We start from the raw sequence: 15,385 nt of genomic DNA on the forward strand, positions 1-15,385 counted from the left end.
ATTTGATTGTAGAATCACCCCTCATGCAATCTGCAGGGATAGCTCCAGCAGAGTTGCTAATGGAGAGAAGACACTGCACCAGGTTAAATCTGATCTTCCTGAACCTGAAGGGAGAGGGTGAGATGGCATGATGAACGCCATTGCTGGACACAAATCTCCTGTGAGCGTGTTTACTATCAGGGGATAAAGTTCGGTACCGAAACCACATAAATGATCCTTTATGAGTAAGAGGTGTGGTTGACATGAGGTCAGATCCCATGACATATGAAGTTAGAGGTAGTCCTGGGCAAGTATGTGGACCATATTGAAGCTGCAAACTCACAAACATTGGAAAGGAGCAAAACAAACCCGGCCCCTCAGAACAGCCAGAACGGCAGGCCTGAACCTGTGTGCAATGCACGTGTAAATAAAGAGTGACTTGGTGACGGGAAACCGGACTCTGTGGAGTTATTTCAAACATAGTAATCTACTCCGCCCTGTATTTAACCACACGTTTGCCTATTTTTTTAAACTACTGTTTATCTCTCAAGCAGCTTGGTCAAATGATTAGTTAATGGAAACTATTTTTATTTTTTGCAAAAAAATCATCTTTTAGTGAAACCTAGTTCTTAAAGGGACCATAACCTCAACATAAAATATAGATTTCTCCCCAAAAACACAAGCCTCATCACACGAACTAGTGCTTTACAACCACAGTCCTGGTGTAGCTGTCTTACTCTTAGATTCTTGGCCTTAGCCAATAAGGGGAAGTAAGTCTTCTTGATAATTTTAGCTGTTTGTTCTGCTATTTCAGGGATGTTTAGCTATGTATTTCAAGACACTTATTGTAATCAAGAATGCTACATAGTGAAGAATAGAACTGGAGATAATCTTTGCTCACTTTTACAAGCATTTATAAAATATAAAATCTAACAACCACCGTTTTAAGTTTGTTGTTATTTATAGAGGCACAAGTGAATCCCCATTTAATGTCCACACTTGCAGCCAATTAAATGCAATTGCTATAGAATTCACAGATTCTTTTGTTTAGATAAAAAATAGAATTTATTTGTTCAATTAAAGTTTCTCAGCAAATTAATTCAAAGAACTCAATTTACTACACAAAACATTACATTGCAAGGTGCCCCTCCTCTAGAACATTCGCGATTTCTTCATACACCATTTTGCTTTTATAAACAATGGCCCAAGCCTTCCTGGTTGGAATCCCTATTTCTGACTCAGATCAGACAAAAGATTAAAGAATTGTGGTGTTTCAGTCCCATCTTCTGATGGACAATCCCATCGATGTCTTTAAACAAGGAATGCTCACGGGGAAATGTGTCGGAAATCTTTCTGGAAGCCATACCCCTTTTTTATGGCATTAGCTATCATATTCATGTAGGTAAGCATCATTTGTGATGAAGCTGGTTGTTCTTTATCTGGTATCATAATACAAGCACCAAGCTCCCTCCAACTGTCAAATGTTCTTTGTTTTGTGTTTTTCATTAACTTGTCCTCTAGTTTCTTAGCAACCACCAAGGTTTCATGGTCGTGAGGATTTCTACTTCCAGTTCTATTCTGAAAATGGTCTGTGCTCTTTATTTCATTAGTGGTGCTGGAAGAGCACAGCAGTTCAGGCAGCATCCAACGAGCAGCGAAATCAACGTCGATTTCGCTGCTCGTTGGATGCTGCCTGAACTGCTGTGCTCTTCCAGCACCACTAATCCAGTATTTGGTTTTCAGCATCTGCAGTCATTGTTTTTACCCTCTTTATTTCATTGTCTATTCTAATCAGGATGTGACTTTGCTTTCACTGTTGCTTCTATCGGAACTACAACTATGAGATCTCCTTCCTTTATTATTTGGAGGTTTGTTCATTTTCTGCTGCAAGAATCTCTTTCAAGGTCACTATCATAAGTTGCACTGTGTTTCTGTATATTCCATTCTTCTGTACCATTCTACCAGTCCGTGAAGCTCACTTCTTGATCATTATCCTGAGCAGTCAACAAAAATTTGAACTTACCAGTGTCTTTTCCTGCATGTCCCATAATTGTTGCAGCTCTCCATTAATTCATTCACATTGGAATATAGGTAATCTGAGTACACACTTGGGTCAATTAGCCTGTGAATGTGATAACTTTGTCCCATATATTATGGTCGCTCACTGTACACATGTACCACCCTCTGTCTGAAAAATTGCCCCTTAGAACTCTTTAAAATCTTTCCCCTCTCACCCTAAACTTATGCCTTCTACTTCTGGACTCTCCCACCCCAGGGAAAAGACCTTGTCTATTTATCCTATCCATGCCCCTCATGATTTTATAAACCTCTATAAGGTCATTCCTCAGCCTCCGATACTCCAGGGAAAGGAACCCCAGCCTATTCAATTTCTCCCTATAGCTCAGATCGTCCAACCCTGACAACATCCTTGTAAATATTTTCTGAGCCTTTTCAAGTTTCACAACATCCTTCTGATAGGAAGGAGCCTGGAATTGCAAGCAATATTCCAAAAGTGGCCTAACCAATGTCCTGTACAGCCGCAACATGACCTCCCAACTCCTATACTCAATACTCTGACCAATAAAGGAGAGCATACCAAACACCTTCTTCACTATCCTATCAACCTGTGACTCTACTTTCAAGGAGCTATGAACCTGCACTCTAAGGTCTCTTTGTTCAGCAACTCCCTATGACTTTACCATTAAGTGTATAAGTCCTGCTAAGATTTGCTTTCCTAAAAATGCAGCACCTCCATTCATCTAAATTAAACTCCATCTGCTACTCCTCAGCCCATTGGCCCATTTGATCAAGATCCCGTTGTAATCTGAGGTAACCTTCTTCGCTGTCCACTACACCTCCAATTTTGGTGTCACCTGCAAACTTACTAACACTACCTGTTATGCTCACATCCAAATCATTTATAGAAATGACAAAAAGTTGTGAACTAGCACCAATCCTTGTGGCATTCCACTGGTCACAGACCTCCAGACTGAAAAACAACCCTGCACCACCACCCTCTGTCTTCAATCTCAAGCCAGTTCTGTATCCAAATGGCTAGTTTTCCCTGTATTCCATGGGACGTAACCTTGCTGCCAGAAGAAGTGGTGAAGGCTAATACAATTGCGGCATTTAAAAGGCATCTGGATGGGTATATGAATAGGAAGGGTTTGGAGGGATATGGGCCAGGTGCTGGCAGGTGGGACTGGATTCGGTTGGGATACCTGGTCGGCATGGATGAGTTGAACCGAAGGGTCTGTTTCCCTGCGATAAATCTCTATGATTCTATGACTCTGTCACTGCTTCAGCCCTTGACCGTATTCTGTTCCAGAGAATCCATTTCACCTGAACATTTGAGGTTGTGCCTCTGATTTACTTCTATTTGTTGCTTGGTTTAATCTAAACCATTTAAAAACAAACTTCTGATTTGTGGAAACAGACTTGTGTTGAACTCTCTTCAGCTCTTTCTTAAAAGCCTAAATTGCTGTGACAGTAACTTCTCTTCAAGTAGCTGTTTCCATTCAACTCTTGCCAAATGACATCTCAAACGAGTGAATTGGAGTTAATACTGCTAATAAAGTTACAGATTGTAACAAATTCTATTAAAGTTATCTACTGGTTTGTCCTTTGACAAACGTCATGATGTTATATTTGTACCTCATTCACTGAAGATCCCTTTGTGAAACTACATGAAAGTCCTTAGTCATCAACAACTTGCAAGTTCCTTTGGTAACAAAGAAGGAACAAAAATAAAACAAAGCTTCTCCACTAACTCCACAATATATAGGTATTAAAAATAAGTTATTTAAAGGACATAACCTCACGTTATTTGTTAACTGCTCATATTTGTCTATTGTTGTTGATGGCACCAATAGAACCTAGGATGAGCCTTTAGCTTCGGACCATTTCCAAGGTGGAGGTAGACTTGATGAATAAAGATTAGTGCTCTGACACTGAATTCTGAGTTGACATCTAATTGGGATTCATGCCTCTGGTGCATGCGGATACCCCCCACCTCCCTCATTGTGTGGATTGTTAGTGCCTTTAAAATCCCTCTACCATGCAGGGATATTCACCATATTGACTGGTATATGAATAGTTATGTGTATGGAAGTAGCAATCATATCATAGCCTGTAGAATTGTTAATCATCTTGTGGATTATTCTACTACATCATGCCATTCTCTACCGAAAACTGCAAGCATATGAAAATAACGGTGTAAATCATTTGATACATTTACTCAATTATTATTGGAACCGGTATTAGGAAAATGCGCTTTGTCTTCCAATGTGCAAAATATGTTGATCATCCTTGATTGACAATTTGTTCAATAGTCAATGTTAGTATTAACTTTATAAATGGTTGTTGGTATAGTGCAAACAAAAATGTGTTTCACTCACAGGTCAAAAGTTATCCACTGGAACTATTTTGATTTAGTTTCCCAGCCAATTGTGACATAAACCAAATTGTGTACAGAATATGCTGTGAAGTTAACAAAATACTTTTCCCAAAATAAATTCAAATCGGTTACATAATAAATATTTGTGGAATATACTTTCTGTGCTCATTGAAGCTTATAGGCTTGGGATGAATTCGTAGCACACTCCACTGAAATTCCTTGGTCGGTAAGATTTCAAAATGTTTATTTATTGGACTTTTTGTAAAGGGCAGAGACACTGGTCATACAGGATGATCTTGTGCGTACATGTGTGAATATTAATGACTTTACTGCTGAACTCAGAAAAATGTTACCTTTGTTCATTTCTCGTTACATTTTTTATTAAGATGTTATCATATTGAAACTGCAGGCAACACAGTGGAGCATCAACACCATTGCTATGAAGTGGTGATCTATCACTTTGAACCCACCATCCCCAATGCACTGTCTTGCCACAACACACTGCAGATGTTTAGCTACTTCATGCATGAAAGGAGAAAAAAATCAGAGGAAGGCCAGATTTGGGGAGTCTTGTCCATCTTCTCTTGGCAGGTTTAGAATAGCATTGGCACATATCTGGAATTAAATTTCCAACCCTACCACCCTGTGGCCAACCACTTCAACTCCCCCTCACACTTCCCTAAGGACATACAAATCCTTGCCCTCCTTCACTGCCAAATCAAAGCCACCCACCAATTGGAGTAACAACGCCTCGTCTTCTGCCTCAGAACCCTACAACCACACGGCATCAACATCGACTTCACCAGTTTCCATATCTCCCCAACCCCACCTCATCTAAGATCCAACACTCCAATTCGGCACTGCCCTCTTGACCTGATCTACCTGTCCATCTTCCCTCCCACTTATCCAATCCACCCTCCCCACCAACCTAATGCAATCACCACCCACGTGCATCCATTTATTGCCGTTCTACCTACCCTGCCCCAGCCACATCCCTAGCCCCCTATTTATCACTCAACCCCCTTCCCCCTCCACATTTGTAATGAAGGGCTTATGCCCAAAATGTTGACTCTCCAATTCCTCAAATGCTGCCTAACCTGCTGTGCTTTTTTCGTCATCACACTTTTCAACTTTTGGCCTCAGTGATGAGTTAAAGGAAATTCATGGAAGGAGAGAAACTGCCTGAAAATGGAATTAGTATCAGATGCTATAATGACATAGTATAATGCATTATTCTTGAATGCGTTATACTATGTCATTATATGAAATATGCTGTAGTAAAAGTACATTATATGATTGCTATTGCTTCACTCATAACACTATGTTTTATACCAGTGCCCATTATCGCATAGATCAGAAAATGTTCTCTTCAGGCATTACTTAGTTGTACTGGTCATTATTCCAGCACACTGCTAATAACATCATTAAACTAAGTATCAAAAGAAATTGTTCTATATACAATGTTCAAGGTAGAAAATATGTTCTGTGCTCTGCTTATTTCAATTTTCCAGATCTTGCACCTTTTTCTGCAGTGTCAAAAATACTTGGAACAGCTCAAAGATATTGAGTATAATTTCAACAGGAAGATGGTTATTCTGAGAGGGAGACCTTGGGAATCCACATTACAAAAATAACATAAACTAAGAAAGGGAAATATTGCTTTTTGTTTAGGATAATTTTATTGATTAACTATTGCACAGCTCAAAGGAATGTAATAAAACCCCATGCTTGCTCTCATAATAACTTTTTATAATGTGGTTAAATGTGAGGTTATCCACTTTGGTAGCAAAAACAGAAAGGTAGATTATTATCTGAAAGACAATAAGTTGGGGAAGGGGTGGCACAATGAGACTGGTTATCCTCGGGCAGAAGGTGGTGATGAAGGCAAATTATATGTTAGCCTTCATGCTAAGAAGATTCAAGTACGGGAGTTGGATATCTTGCTGCAGCTGTACAGGGCATTTTGGTAAGATGAGAGTTAGAGTATTGTGTGCAGTTTTAGTCTCCTTAGCTGCAGAAGGGTATTCTAAATATTGAAGGTGCACAAAGAAGGTTTACCAGACTGATTCCTGGAATGGAAAGACTTACATATGGTGTGTGGGGGAGGAGAACTGGATCAGTTAGAACTATATTCAACAGAATTTAGAAGAATGATAGGGTGTTCTCATAGAAATCTTTAAAATTCTAATATGATTAGACAGAATAGATGTAGGAAGGATGCTCTGATCACCGGGAAGCCCAGAACAAGGAGTCACAATTTAATTAAAAGGGTAAACCTTTTAGGACACTTCAGAGGGGAAATGTCTTCACCCAGAGAGTGGAATTCTCTGCCACAGGAAACTGTCAAGGCCAAAACATTGAAGACTTCCAAGAAGGTTTTAGATATAGTTCTTAGGACTGAAGGGTTCAAGGGGAATGGGGAGAAAGCATGACCAGGGTATTGAGCTGGATGGTCAGCTATGGTCCATATTGATTGGCGGAGCAGACCCAAGTGGCCTTCCTGCTCCTAGTCTATGTTTCTATGTTTAGTCATATAACCGCAGAGAGATACTCAACAGAGGTCAAGTGAGTCTGCACAAGGAAGAAGTAAATGAAATAATCATTAAAGAATCACAGGTCATTCTTGCACAGTTTCAGGTAACTCTTTGGTATGACCCTTTCAACAATGCAGGGGTTTTGCTTTTTGTATTAAAAACATTTGTGTTTGTTCATGATATTTGACCAGATGGATCAATCTCCCTGCCTGTAGTTTACATCACAAAATTAAAACTCATCTTCTTGTTTCTAAGCATTTTATTCTCGTCCATGTCATTATTCATTTTGTGGATTGCTGGACATCTCTCAGTCAGATGCTTTAATTTAAATATCCTTCCTCTGGTCTGTTTATTTAAAATCTATGTTTAATCTTATTATTTGTCTGTTCATGTATATACACACACATATATCACATTTACTTTAAGGTTTTGTAGGAATGTCATTTAAGAGTGAATGACAATTTCCCTACATTTTACACTACAATTATGTTTGGTGAATATTTAATCCCCTGTCAGATTGCTTTGTTTCTTCTGACTGTGATGGCCTGGCAAAATTGTATTTTTAAATGTTGTATTTGAATCTGAATGAATACTTTAGGCAGAGAGCAAACTGGTTCCATTTGTTGCCTCATGACGGAATGCAAGATTTCAGAGTCATTTATAGAAGATCGTTTCACTCTTTCACATTGTAGCATCATGACATGTCTAACAAGTCAGTGACTAGCCGCCGTATATATGTTAATTCATGTTACCATGGAAAAATAAGAAATCCAAACATAATTATTTGATTTGACTCTTCTCCATTGATTCCAACATAATGAGTTCTTCATTTAGATTAACTGAGGAATGCATACCTTGTGAAAGCCATCTTTAGACTTGCATCAGCAGAGGACAGTGAATGGGATATCTAAATTACCTTTTTAAGAATGGATACAACATAAGTTATAACCTGAATACAGGAACTACAGATGTAAGGATGTAATTTTAATTTATGTTTGAAAATATCTTTGGAGAGTGTTAAGATGTTCAAAACTTAGCACCAAAATATTGCTAGTGTTTGGAACTTCATTTCAATTCTGGTTCCAAAAAACATGCAGACTAATAATTACTTGGTGCATTGTATTGATTATTAATGAAACAAATACAAGTATGTGCACACTTCACATAATAAACGTCCAATTACATAATAGAAGGGATATCACAAGTTGCAGAAATAGCAAAAAAATTATGTCATATCAACATGAACTAAAATTAATCAATAGCTATTAAGAAACATCGTAAAGGAGAAGAAAGTGATGTGGATCCAGAGTAGGTGAGGAAGGGAATTCCAAAGCTTAGAGCCAAGGTGGTAGAAAATATGGATGTCAACAGGAGAGCTATAAAAATTGAGGATGCACAAGAGGCCAGAAGTGAAGAACAGAGATCTTAAAAGCCGGTAAGGGCTTGGAGATGGTCACAGATGTAGGGAAAATGAAGCTATCTGGTCATTTTAAGGCAAGGATGATTGAGGTACTGTGCAGCTAGTGTAGCCAGCAATGTATGAAGTAAATTGCAAAAATAAACAAATTAAGATCACAAGATCATAAGTAATCAAGATAAAAGTAGGTTGATCAGCCCTTTGAGCTTGCTCCACTAGTTAACAGGATCGCAACTGATTTGACAATCCTCATGTCCACTTTCCTTTCCTTTCCCTTACCTGTAACCCTTGATTCCACTACTGATCAAGAATCTATCAATCTCGGCCTTAAATATACACAAGGAATCTTCCCCCACATCTCTCTGTGATAAGGGGTGCCAAAGGCTCACAACCCTCTGAGAAAAGAAATTTCTCCTCAACTCAGTTTTAAATTGTCACCTCTTTAATCTGAGCCTATGCCCTCTGTTCCTAAACTCTCCCATGAGGTGAAGCATCCTCTCAGCACTTACCATGTCAAGTACCTTATAAACTCCAGTGAGTAGAGTTCCAATCTGTTTAGCTCATAAGACAATCTCTCCAAGCCAGGGATCATCAAAATGAATGTTCTCTGAAGTGCTTCTACTGAAATGATATCTTTCCTTACATAGGGGGTACAAAATTGCTCAGAGTACTCCAAATGTGTTCTCACCAGCACCTTGTACAGTTGAAATAAGAATTTCTATACTCCAACTCCTTAAAATAAGGGCAAACCATCCTTTGGCCTTCCTGATTATCTGCTGCACCTGTGTGCTGGCTTTCTGTGCTTTATGTATAATTACCCCCGATTCCTTTTGGATTGTCGGTGTTTGCAGTTTTTCTCCATTTAAATAATATTAAGTTCCAAAATGAACAAATTCGCATTTTCCCATCTATATTCCATTTGTCAATTTTTTTGTCCACTTAGTTAACTTATCAATATATCTCTGTAAACTGTTTGTATCCCTCTCGCAACCTGCTATTTCTTCTATTTTTGTGTCATCTGCAAATTTGGCTACAACACATTCTTTCTGTCCTCCAAGTTATTAATATATATTAAAAACAGTTGCCATCCCAGCACTGATCCCCGTGGAGCCCCACTGGTCATGGGCCGCCAACCTGGTGTTATCCCTCCTTGCTGTTTCCTGCCCATTAACCAATTCTCTATCCATGCTAATGTACTACCTCCAACACCACTGGTTCTTACCTTATGACTTAAGAACAACAAAACATTATTTAGTGTTGAAATACAACCACAGTAAGTGATAGTCAAATTCTTGTGAATTCTAAGGGACATAAATCATCTGCAGTAAATTGAATTTTAACATTTTTGCACTTTGTGTATTTAATTTGGGTAAAATAGAACTTTTACACCTTCAGTGTGAATTTATTGATATTTGTTATGTTGATATATTTTATCATGAACCAGAGTTATGAAACTGTAAGGTCTGGAAATATCTCGAAATACTTGCTGACAGTGTAAAGTGAAGACATGCCAATACCTAAATATAAGGTGGAGAATTAAAACAGACTGAGAAGGTAACCACTGCGAATGTGGCTGCCCAGTTTCTCTTGCTTCTGGATTAGTGGTGATGGAAGAGCTCAACAGTTCAGGCAGCATCCGAGGAGCAGTAAAATCGACGTTTCGGGCAAAAGCCCTTCATCAGGAGTTTCTCTGGCTGTTTATTGACGGTGCAAAAGACTATTCCAAGACTATGCTCTCCAGGTGACTCTCATTCATTTGTCTGCTTTTTCAGGGTGATGTAAATCTATATATTTCAGTTTCGATCATTACCTCTGGTTCTGTTCTCGACCCCAACCCCGTCAAGAAAAATCCCTGTGGAAAAACTGTCGCAGATCAAAAGTCATATTACCAACTAGATCAGTGGACCAGATTTTCTTTAAAGCAATTGCATTTTCTCCAAAAAAAAACTTTGTTCTAAAGCACATGGAATAATCTTGTGATCAGTATAATCTTGTGAAAAGATTTGTGTGAGAGATGCGAATTCGGATCAGGTTGAACTGTTACATTTGAAGTGAACGACATTTATTGTCAACCCCTGAATTTTAGGTCTTCACAAGACACACAACTCGAGCACGTTTTCCTAACAATTGCCTCCACGGGTCCAGACCAACAGCCCTAACATTTCTTAGTCCCGGTTACCTTTGTCCAAACCTCTCAACGAGAGCGTTGAATCATCAGCATTTGGATTAACGAACTCCATCAGGTAAAAGTGAAGTTTGGTGAGACTTAGGCTGCTATTTAGGTTTTAGTTTTATCTTCGGCACAGCGGGCAAAATGTAAACACAATTACATTTGAAAAATAATAAAAGTGCATTCCTGTATCCCTGTTATATCCCTGTATGATGGAAAAACGGATAGCCAAACTCACACGGCTGGAGAGAAAAATCTGGATTAGTACCGGCGGCTACCTCCTTCACAATGTAAATAACTTATTGCAAATTATAATTATCATATGACCACTTGTGAAAATGAAATCTAATCAAGCCACGGTGTGACCGGAATCATTGATTTTCGTGAAGCCTGTTTAAAGTTTCGAGCAAACATTTGAGACTGTGAAGGTAGAAGGTGATGGGCTCTGGAAAAGTGCAGCTCCATTAAAACAAAAGCAGATATGTCAGATTGAGACGTGTGCTTTACTTCAGTATCATTGATAGACTGATAAATGCCAACTGTATAGGTTAGTTCTAGAGACAATAAAATATGGTAACCATTTTGACCCGCTTCATACAATTACCTGTTAATGGATAGACAGAAGCAGTGAGGGTAGTTAGGGCTCGAGTAATTACTGTAGGCTGATATCAGTGAGGAAACGGAACATAACAATTTAATTTACTGTGCACAACTCACTATCGATCATATTTCAGTACTTATTAATCAGTTATATATTTTCAATGCTTGTGTCAATAGGCGGACACAATTTATAGCGTTATACTCGCACGTTGCGTTTCAAAACACTAGTTAACTGCGAGGATCTTGGGATTTAGGGACTTGGTGTGTGCAAGAATACGTTTGACGTGTTTTACTCAGTTGAGTGGATTTCCATGTTTTACGATCTTGAGCAAATCCAGGAATCTAGACACCGTTCAAGACCAATGAGAATGCTAAACAGTTGGTAAAAAAAGAATTGATTCATAATTAAGATGACAGCAGGCATAATGATTTCTTTCTTAAGTTCGGGGTTAGCTTGGAAGGTTACAATACAACTTGTAAGAGAACTTGCATTATTTTGACCCTTCATTAAATTGCCCTTCCACTTATCAAGAAGGGAACTCAGTCAATTCCAGCGGTTGTGTTGGTTTTATGCGATTAACAGAATTGTTAAATGTGGATGACCTTAAGATAAAATGTCACGTATCTCTTTTAAATATTTTAGGAAGGATTTTTCCACTGTCAACATTGTAATCTTTATAAAGTTTCACATTTGACAACATTCCCTGGTCAGTTTGTTATAAACCAAGCCCTGGATAGAATCTGAACTTGGTTCGGTCTGTTACATACGGTTTGCAGTCGATATCTAACTGGTTCAAAAACTTTCAAACACCCCGATTCTATATCAATTGCTCAGTAATCACTTTCGATAATTCGATGCAGAATGCAATCATTTTATTAAAGTTAAACCAAGATGGTCCAGATTTAAGCGGAGTCTAAGCATACCTGTTTTAGTTCATTAATGAGCTCTGACATTTAAATGAACAATTAAGATGCATCACCTGAATCCTTTTGAACTGGAACAAAGACAAGGTCCTTCCTATAGACTTTGCTCTTGAGCCTGGCTACTTCAGAACGAGTGTTTTTTTCATCCCTTGGATTTTACCCTTAACCCGTGTGCATTTTAGAGACTGGTTGATTCAGTAAAGTCTGCCAGCAAATGTTTCCATAAAAGATATTCTGTATTCTTAACTACACTGTTTTAGGATTGTTGGCGTTCATTTAAAATAAAAAAGGAGATATATATTTTTGTTCATAAATATTCTTGGCATGAAACAAGTCAGAAAAATATGAATTGAAAAGAGTTGGTAGATTTGTCTTTTAAAATTTGCTTTGAGGTTTCCCATGAGATTATATCCAGCTATAATATGTTATCTCGGTATTGTACGTATAAAGAGAGATGCTTTTGCGATGTGCAATTTGTTAAATGTGTAAAATACAGAGAACACGGGAAAATTGCGATCACTGTCAAACTTACCCACGTTCCACTCACGAGTTTTAATTTGACTGAAGTCAGTACCATTTGTGCTTCTGCAAAGCAATGTAAACATCCCTACTCCCACCCCGATAAATCCAGGTTTATAATACAAAAGGCGACAAAGTTATACGGAGGTCATAGTTTAATGTTGAAATGCAGTTGGAGCTGTGCATTAGTGGTATACCTGTCTCAATGACGACTGCAACCCACTCTTATTCTCCGTACCTCAATATTGGCACCACCTCAGAAAAGGGCTGAAGACAGAAGCGCGGCAAGTTGTTTATCTTCCTATCTGTAAGTGCAGCAATCGTTTAGAAGCAAAATCTTGTTTTAATATTTCAAGAAAGTATCCGGTCCGAAACAAAGGGGCGGGGGAGGGCACGCAGTTGCTAGAGTATCTCTCACCACCACCAACCCCCACACCATGAAAAGCGAATCAATTCAATGCAATTTGTAAACAATCTTCCCGCTACAATTAAGGAATAAACCGAAAGCAGGCAAGTGGGTGCACTCTGGATTTCGGGGGAAGGCTACGATTTTTTCCCCATTATTGCTCCTGAGGTTTGGTAGAAAGTGTTTGGTACGTTTTTCGAGGCAAATTCAAGGTGCGGGGTGGGGGGGGGGGGGGAGGTGCACTTATACAATGAGTGAAGTGATGGGGAAAAAAAAGCTTTTCATTATTCAGAATGTTAGAGAGCAATGCTTTGGTCGGCTTGTGATGTAGCATTTCAGAATCCCTATCCTCAAACTGTGGAAAATATTGCAGATGCCGCGCATTATAATCGGACTGATTCACAGGCCGAAACTAGGAGGATAGGAGGCGAGAGAGAGAGAGAGAGAGAAACAACGTCAAAGTTATCAAGAACCCCATAGGTGGGAGTGATTTGTCCGGCAGATGTAAGAGTTTTACTTTCTTTTCGCTTGTGTCGAGGGACTCTGCGATTTTTTTCTTCTCTCCCTCTCTCTCTAAAGGCGAACAGGACATGATCTCACATGTAGCGAGCTCTTTTAGTTCCTTAATCATTTCACGGTTTGTTCAGAGCCTTTTCTCCACCTAAAACGTTTAGTTTCGGATCAATGGGCAGCACCAAAGACGCGACGGGGTAGCGGAAGAGTCAAATTATTCGGAGCCGACAAAAACACGCACACACACCGAAACGGGGCAACTTTTCTTCCAATCTTTTCACAAAAGATTCGAAATCCCAGAACTAGCATGGAAAAAAATAGCAGCGCGCTCAGGAGTGTCCGATCAGGTAGGTTTTTTTTTAATCTTTCTGTGAAAAAAGAATGTAAAAGCATGAAACGACTGCATGACGGCCAGCCTCGTGTTTATTTTTACAATTAATCAATATTCGTGTAAACCTATCTGGTGTTTAGACACTTGTTTAAAAGTCAAAGAAATTTAAATAATCAACTGATGGTGAGTTGTCTTGGGGAATATTCATGTACTTTGACAACTTAAACTGAATACTGAGCGCAAACAAAGAGGATATGTATTTCTGGGTGTGAATATCGGTGTCTGTCTGAATTGAGCAGGTTAGTGGTTGATCATCTGATTTGATACTGATTTGAGAGTAGTTTCCCCTTCACAACCTGAGCGTGGTAACTTTTTCATGCTTTGTAGCGAACTGTGGTAGTTAAAAACCGGCCCGCGATCTCACTGATCTCGAAAGATAATCAATGGTCACTGCGCGGAGTTAGCAGTCACATCATTTAAAGCAATACTTTTGGTTCATGTTTAAGCTCAAAGAATAGTTTGGGGTTTCCATTGAATATTTACAAGGTGACGGTTGCCATCAGTACGCACGACGCAAAACTATTGAAACCAGGTCTGCAGCTGAGTGTGCTGAGAGAAAAACACTTTTTAAAAAAAAGTCCTACAGTTCACCGCAATTTCTGCTGTCATCTGCGAGAAGAGCATTGGCGCTGTTTGTGTGTGCCGATTGGGGGGTTATTTGTAGATTTTATTTTGCTGTTTTTCAACATTAAAATAGCTAAAACACGTGGAAGTGGCTGAACTGGGTGCCCCATTCTCGTTTTCTTTGCTCACTTCATATCGATTGTGTTTTTTTTTAAATAAGCATTTCCACGGTTCGATAGACATGCTGCGGGTGTAAGCGATACCGGACGTTCAGTTTCGGAGGTTAATAGAAAATATTTGTGATTGACATGTTGATAAAAAAAATCCCCCCAACCCCTGTTCCGAATAGTTTTGAAATAACTGTCTCCCGTTACAGTTTAAACGAGAGCTCCAAATGTGAAATCAGAATATAGGAGGCCTCTATAGCGAACCGAAATTGACCCACCGTATTCGGTTTGTTGATAAACATTGATTTAAAATTTGCCGGTGAAACTTGGCGTAGCAAGAAGAAACCCTGAGAAATTGTTAAAAATAGGTTTAAAAAAACCTCTTTTGGGATGTCACTTTGTCTCTATTCTTGAACACCTGCTCTTTGACCGAAAACAAAATCAATTGCACAGAACGATTCATCGGCAAACTGAAACCAGCTTTACACACATTACTTTGTAGGTTGGTAAAGTGGGTGGGGGGAGGGGGTGTTAGTTTTACTGTAACCAAAATGTCTGATTTGGGTTCGCCGGTAACTTTCTCCACAGCGCCCATTGAACCATCAAGGCAGGCTTCTGCAATCAGTCTGTCAACACAAGACCCATCAATTCCAATAAATCCATACGATTTTGCTCGTCCACTTTCCAGATTAAAATGTAAGGCAAAATTGATTCGACGAGAGCAGTTTCAAAGTCGATTTAAACCCGATACCCGGATATAGTCTAGGGACTGGGAATTAAGTCTGCAAATGTGAAACTTTTATTG

The 15,385-nt window shown here is 39.0% G+C and overlaps 1 protein-coding gene across 2 annotated transcripts in view; it reads left to right on the forward strand.

Moving 5' to 3' along the window:
- The first annotated feature begins 12,750 nt into the window (after positions 1–12,750).
- The window catches only part of pax5 (paired box 5), a 217,224-nt gene continuing 214,589 nt past the window's right edge, over positions 12,751–15,385 (forward strand). Inside the window, exons 1-2 of one of the 2 annotated variants that reach the window (XM_072589664.1) lie at positions 12,751–12,846; positions 13,620–13,805. In XM_072589664.1, coding sequence (XP_072445765.1) covers positions 13,766–13,805 — 40 coding nt within the window. In that variant the 5' untranslated portion in view covers positions 12,751–12,846; positions 13,620–13,765. Of the gene's footprint in view, positions 12,847–13,473; positions 13,806–15,385 lie in introns of those variants that run through there. The other variant, XM_072589644.1, reaches the window with a different exon arrangement.

Source organism: Chiloscyllium punctatum, chromosome 2 (assembly GCF_047496795.1).
Source record: "Chiloscyllium punctatum isolate Juve2018m chromosome 2, sChiPun1.3, whole genome shotgun sequence".
Taxonomy (NCBI): Eukaryota; Metazoa; Chordata; class Chondrichthyes; order Orectolobiformes; family Hemiscylliidae; genus Chiloscyllium; species Chiloscyllium punctatum.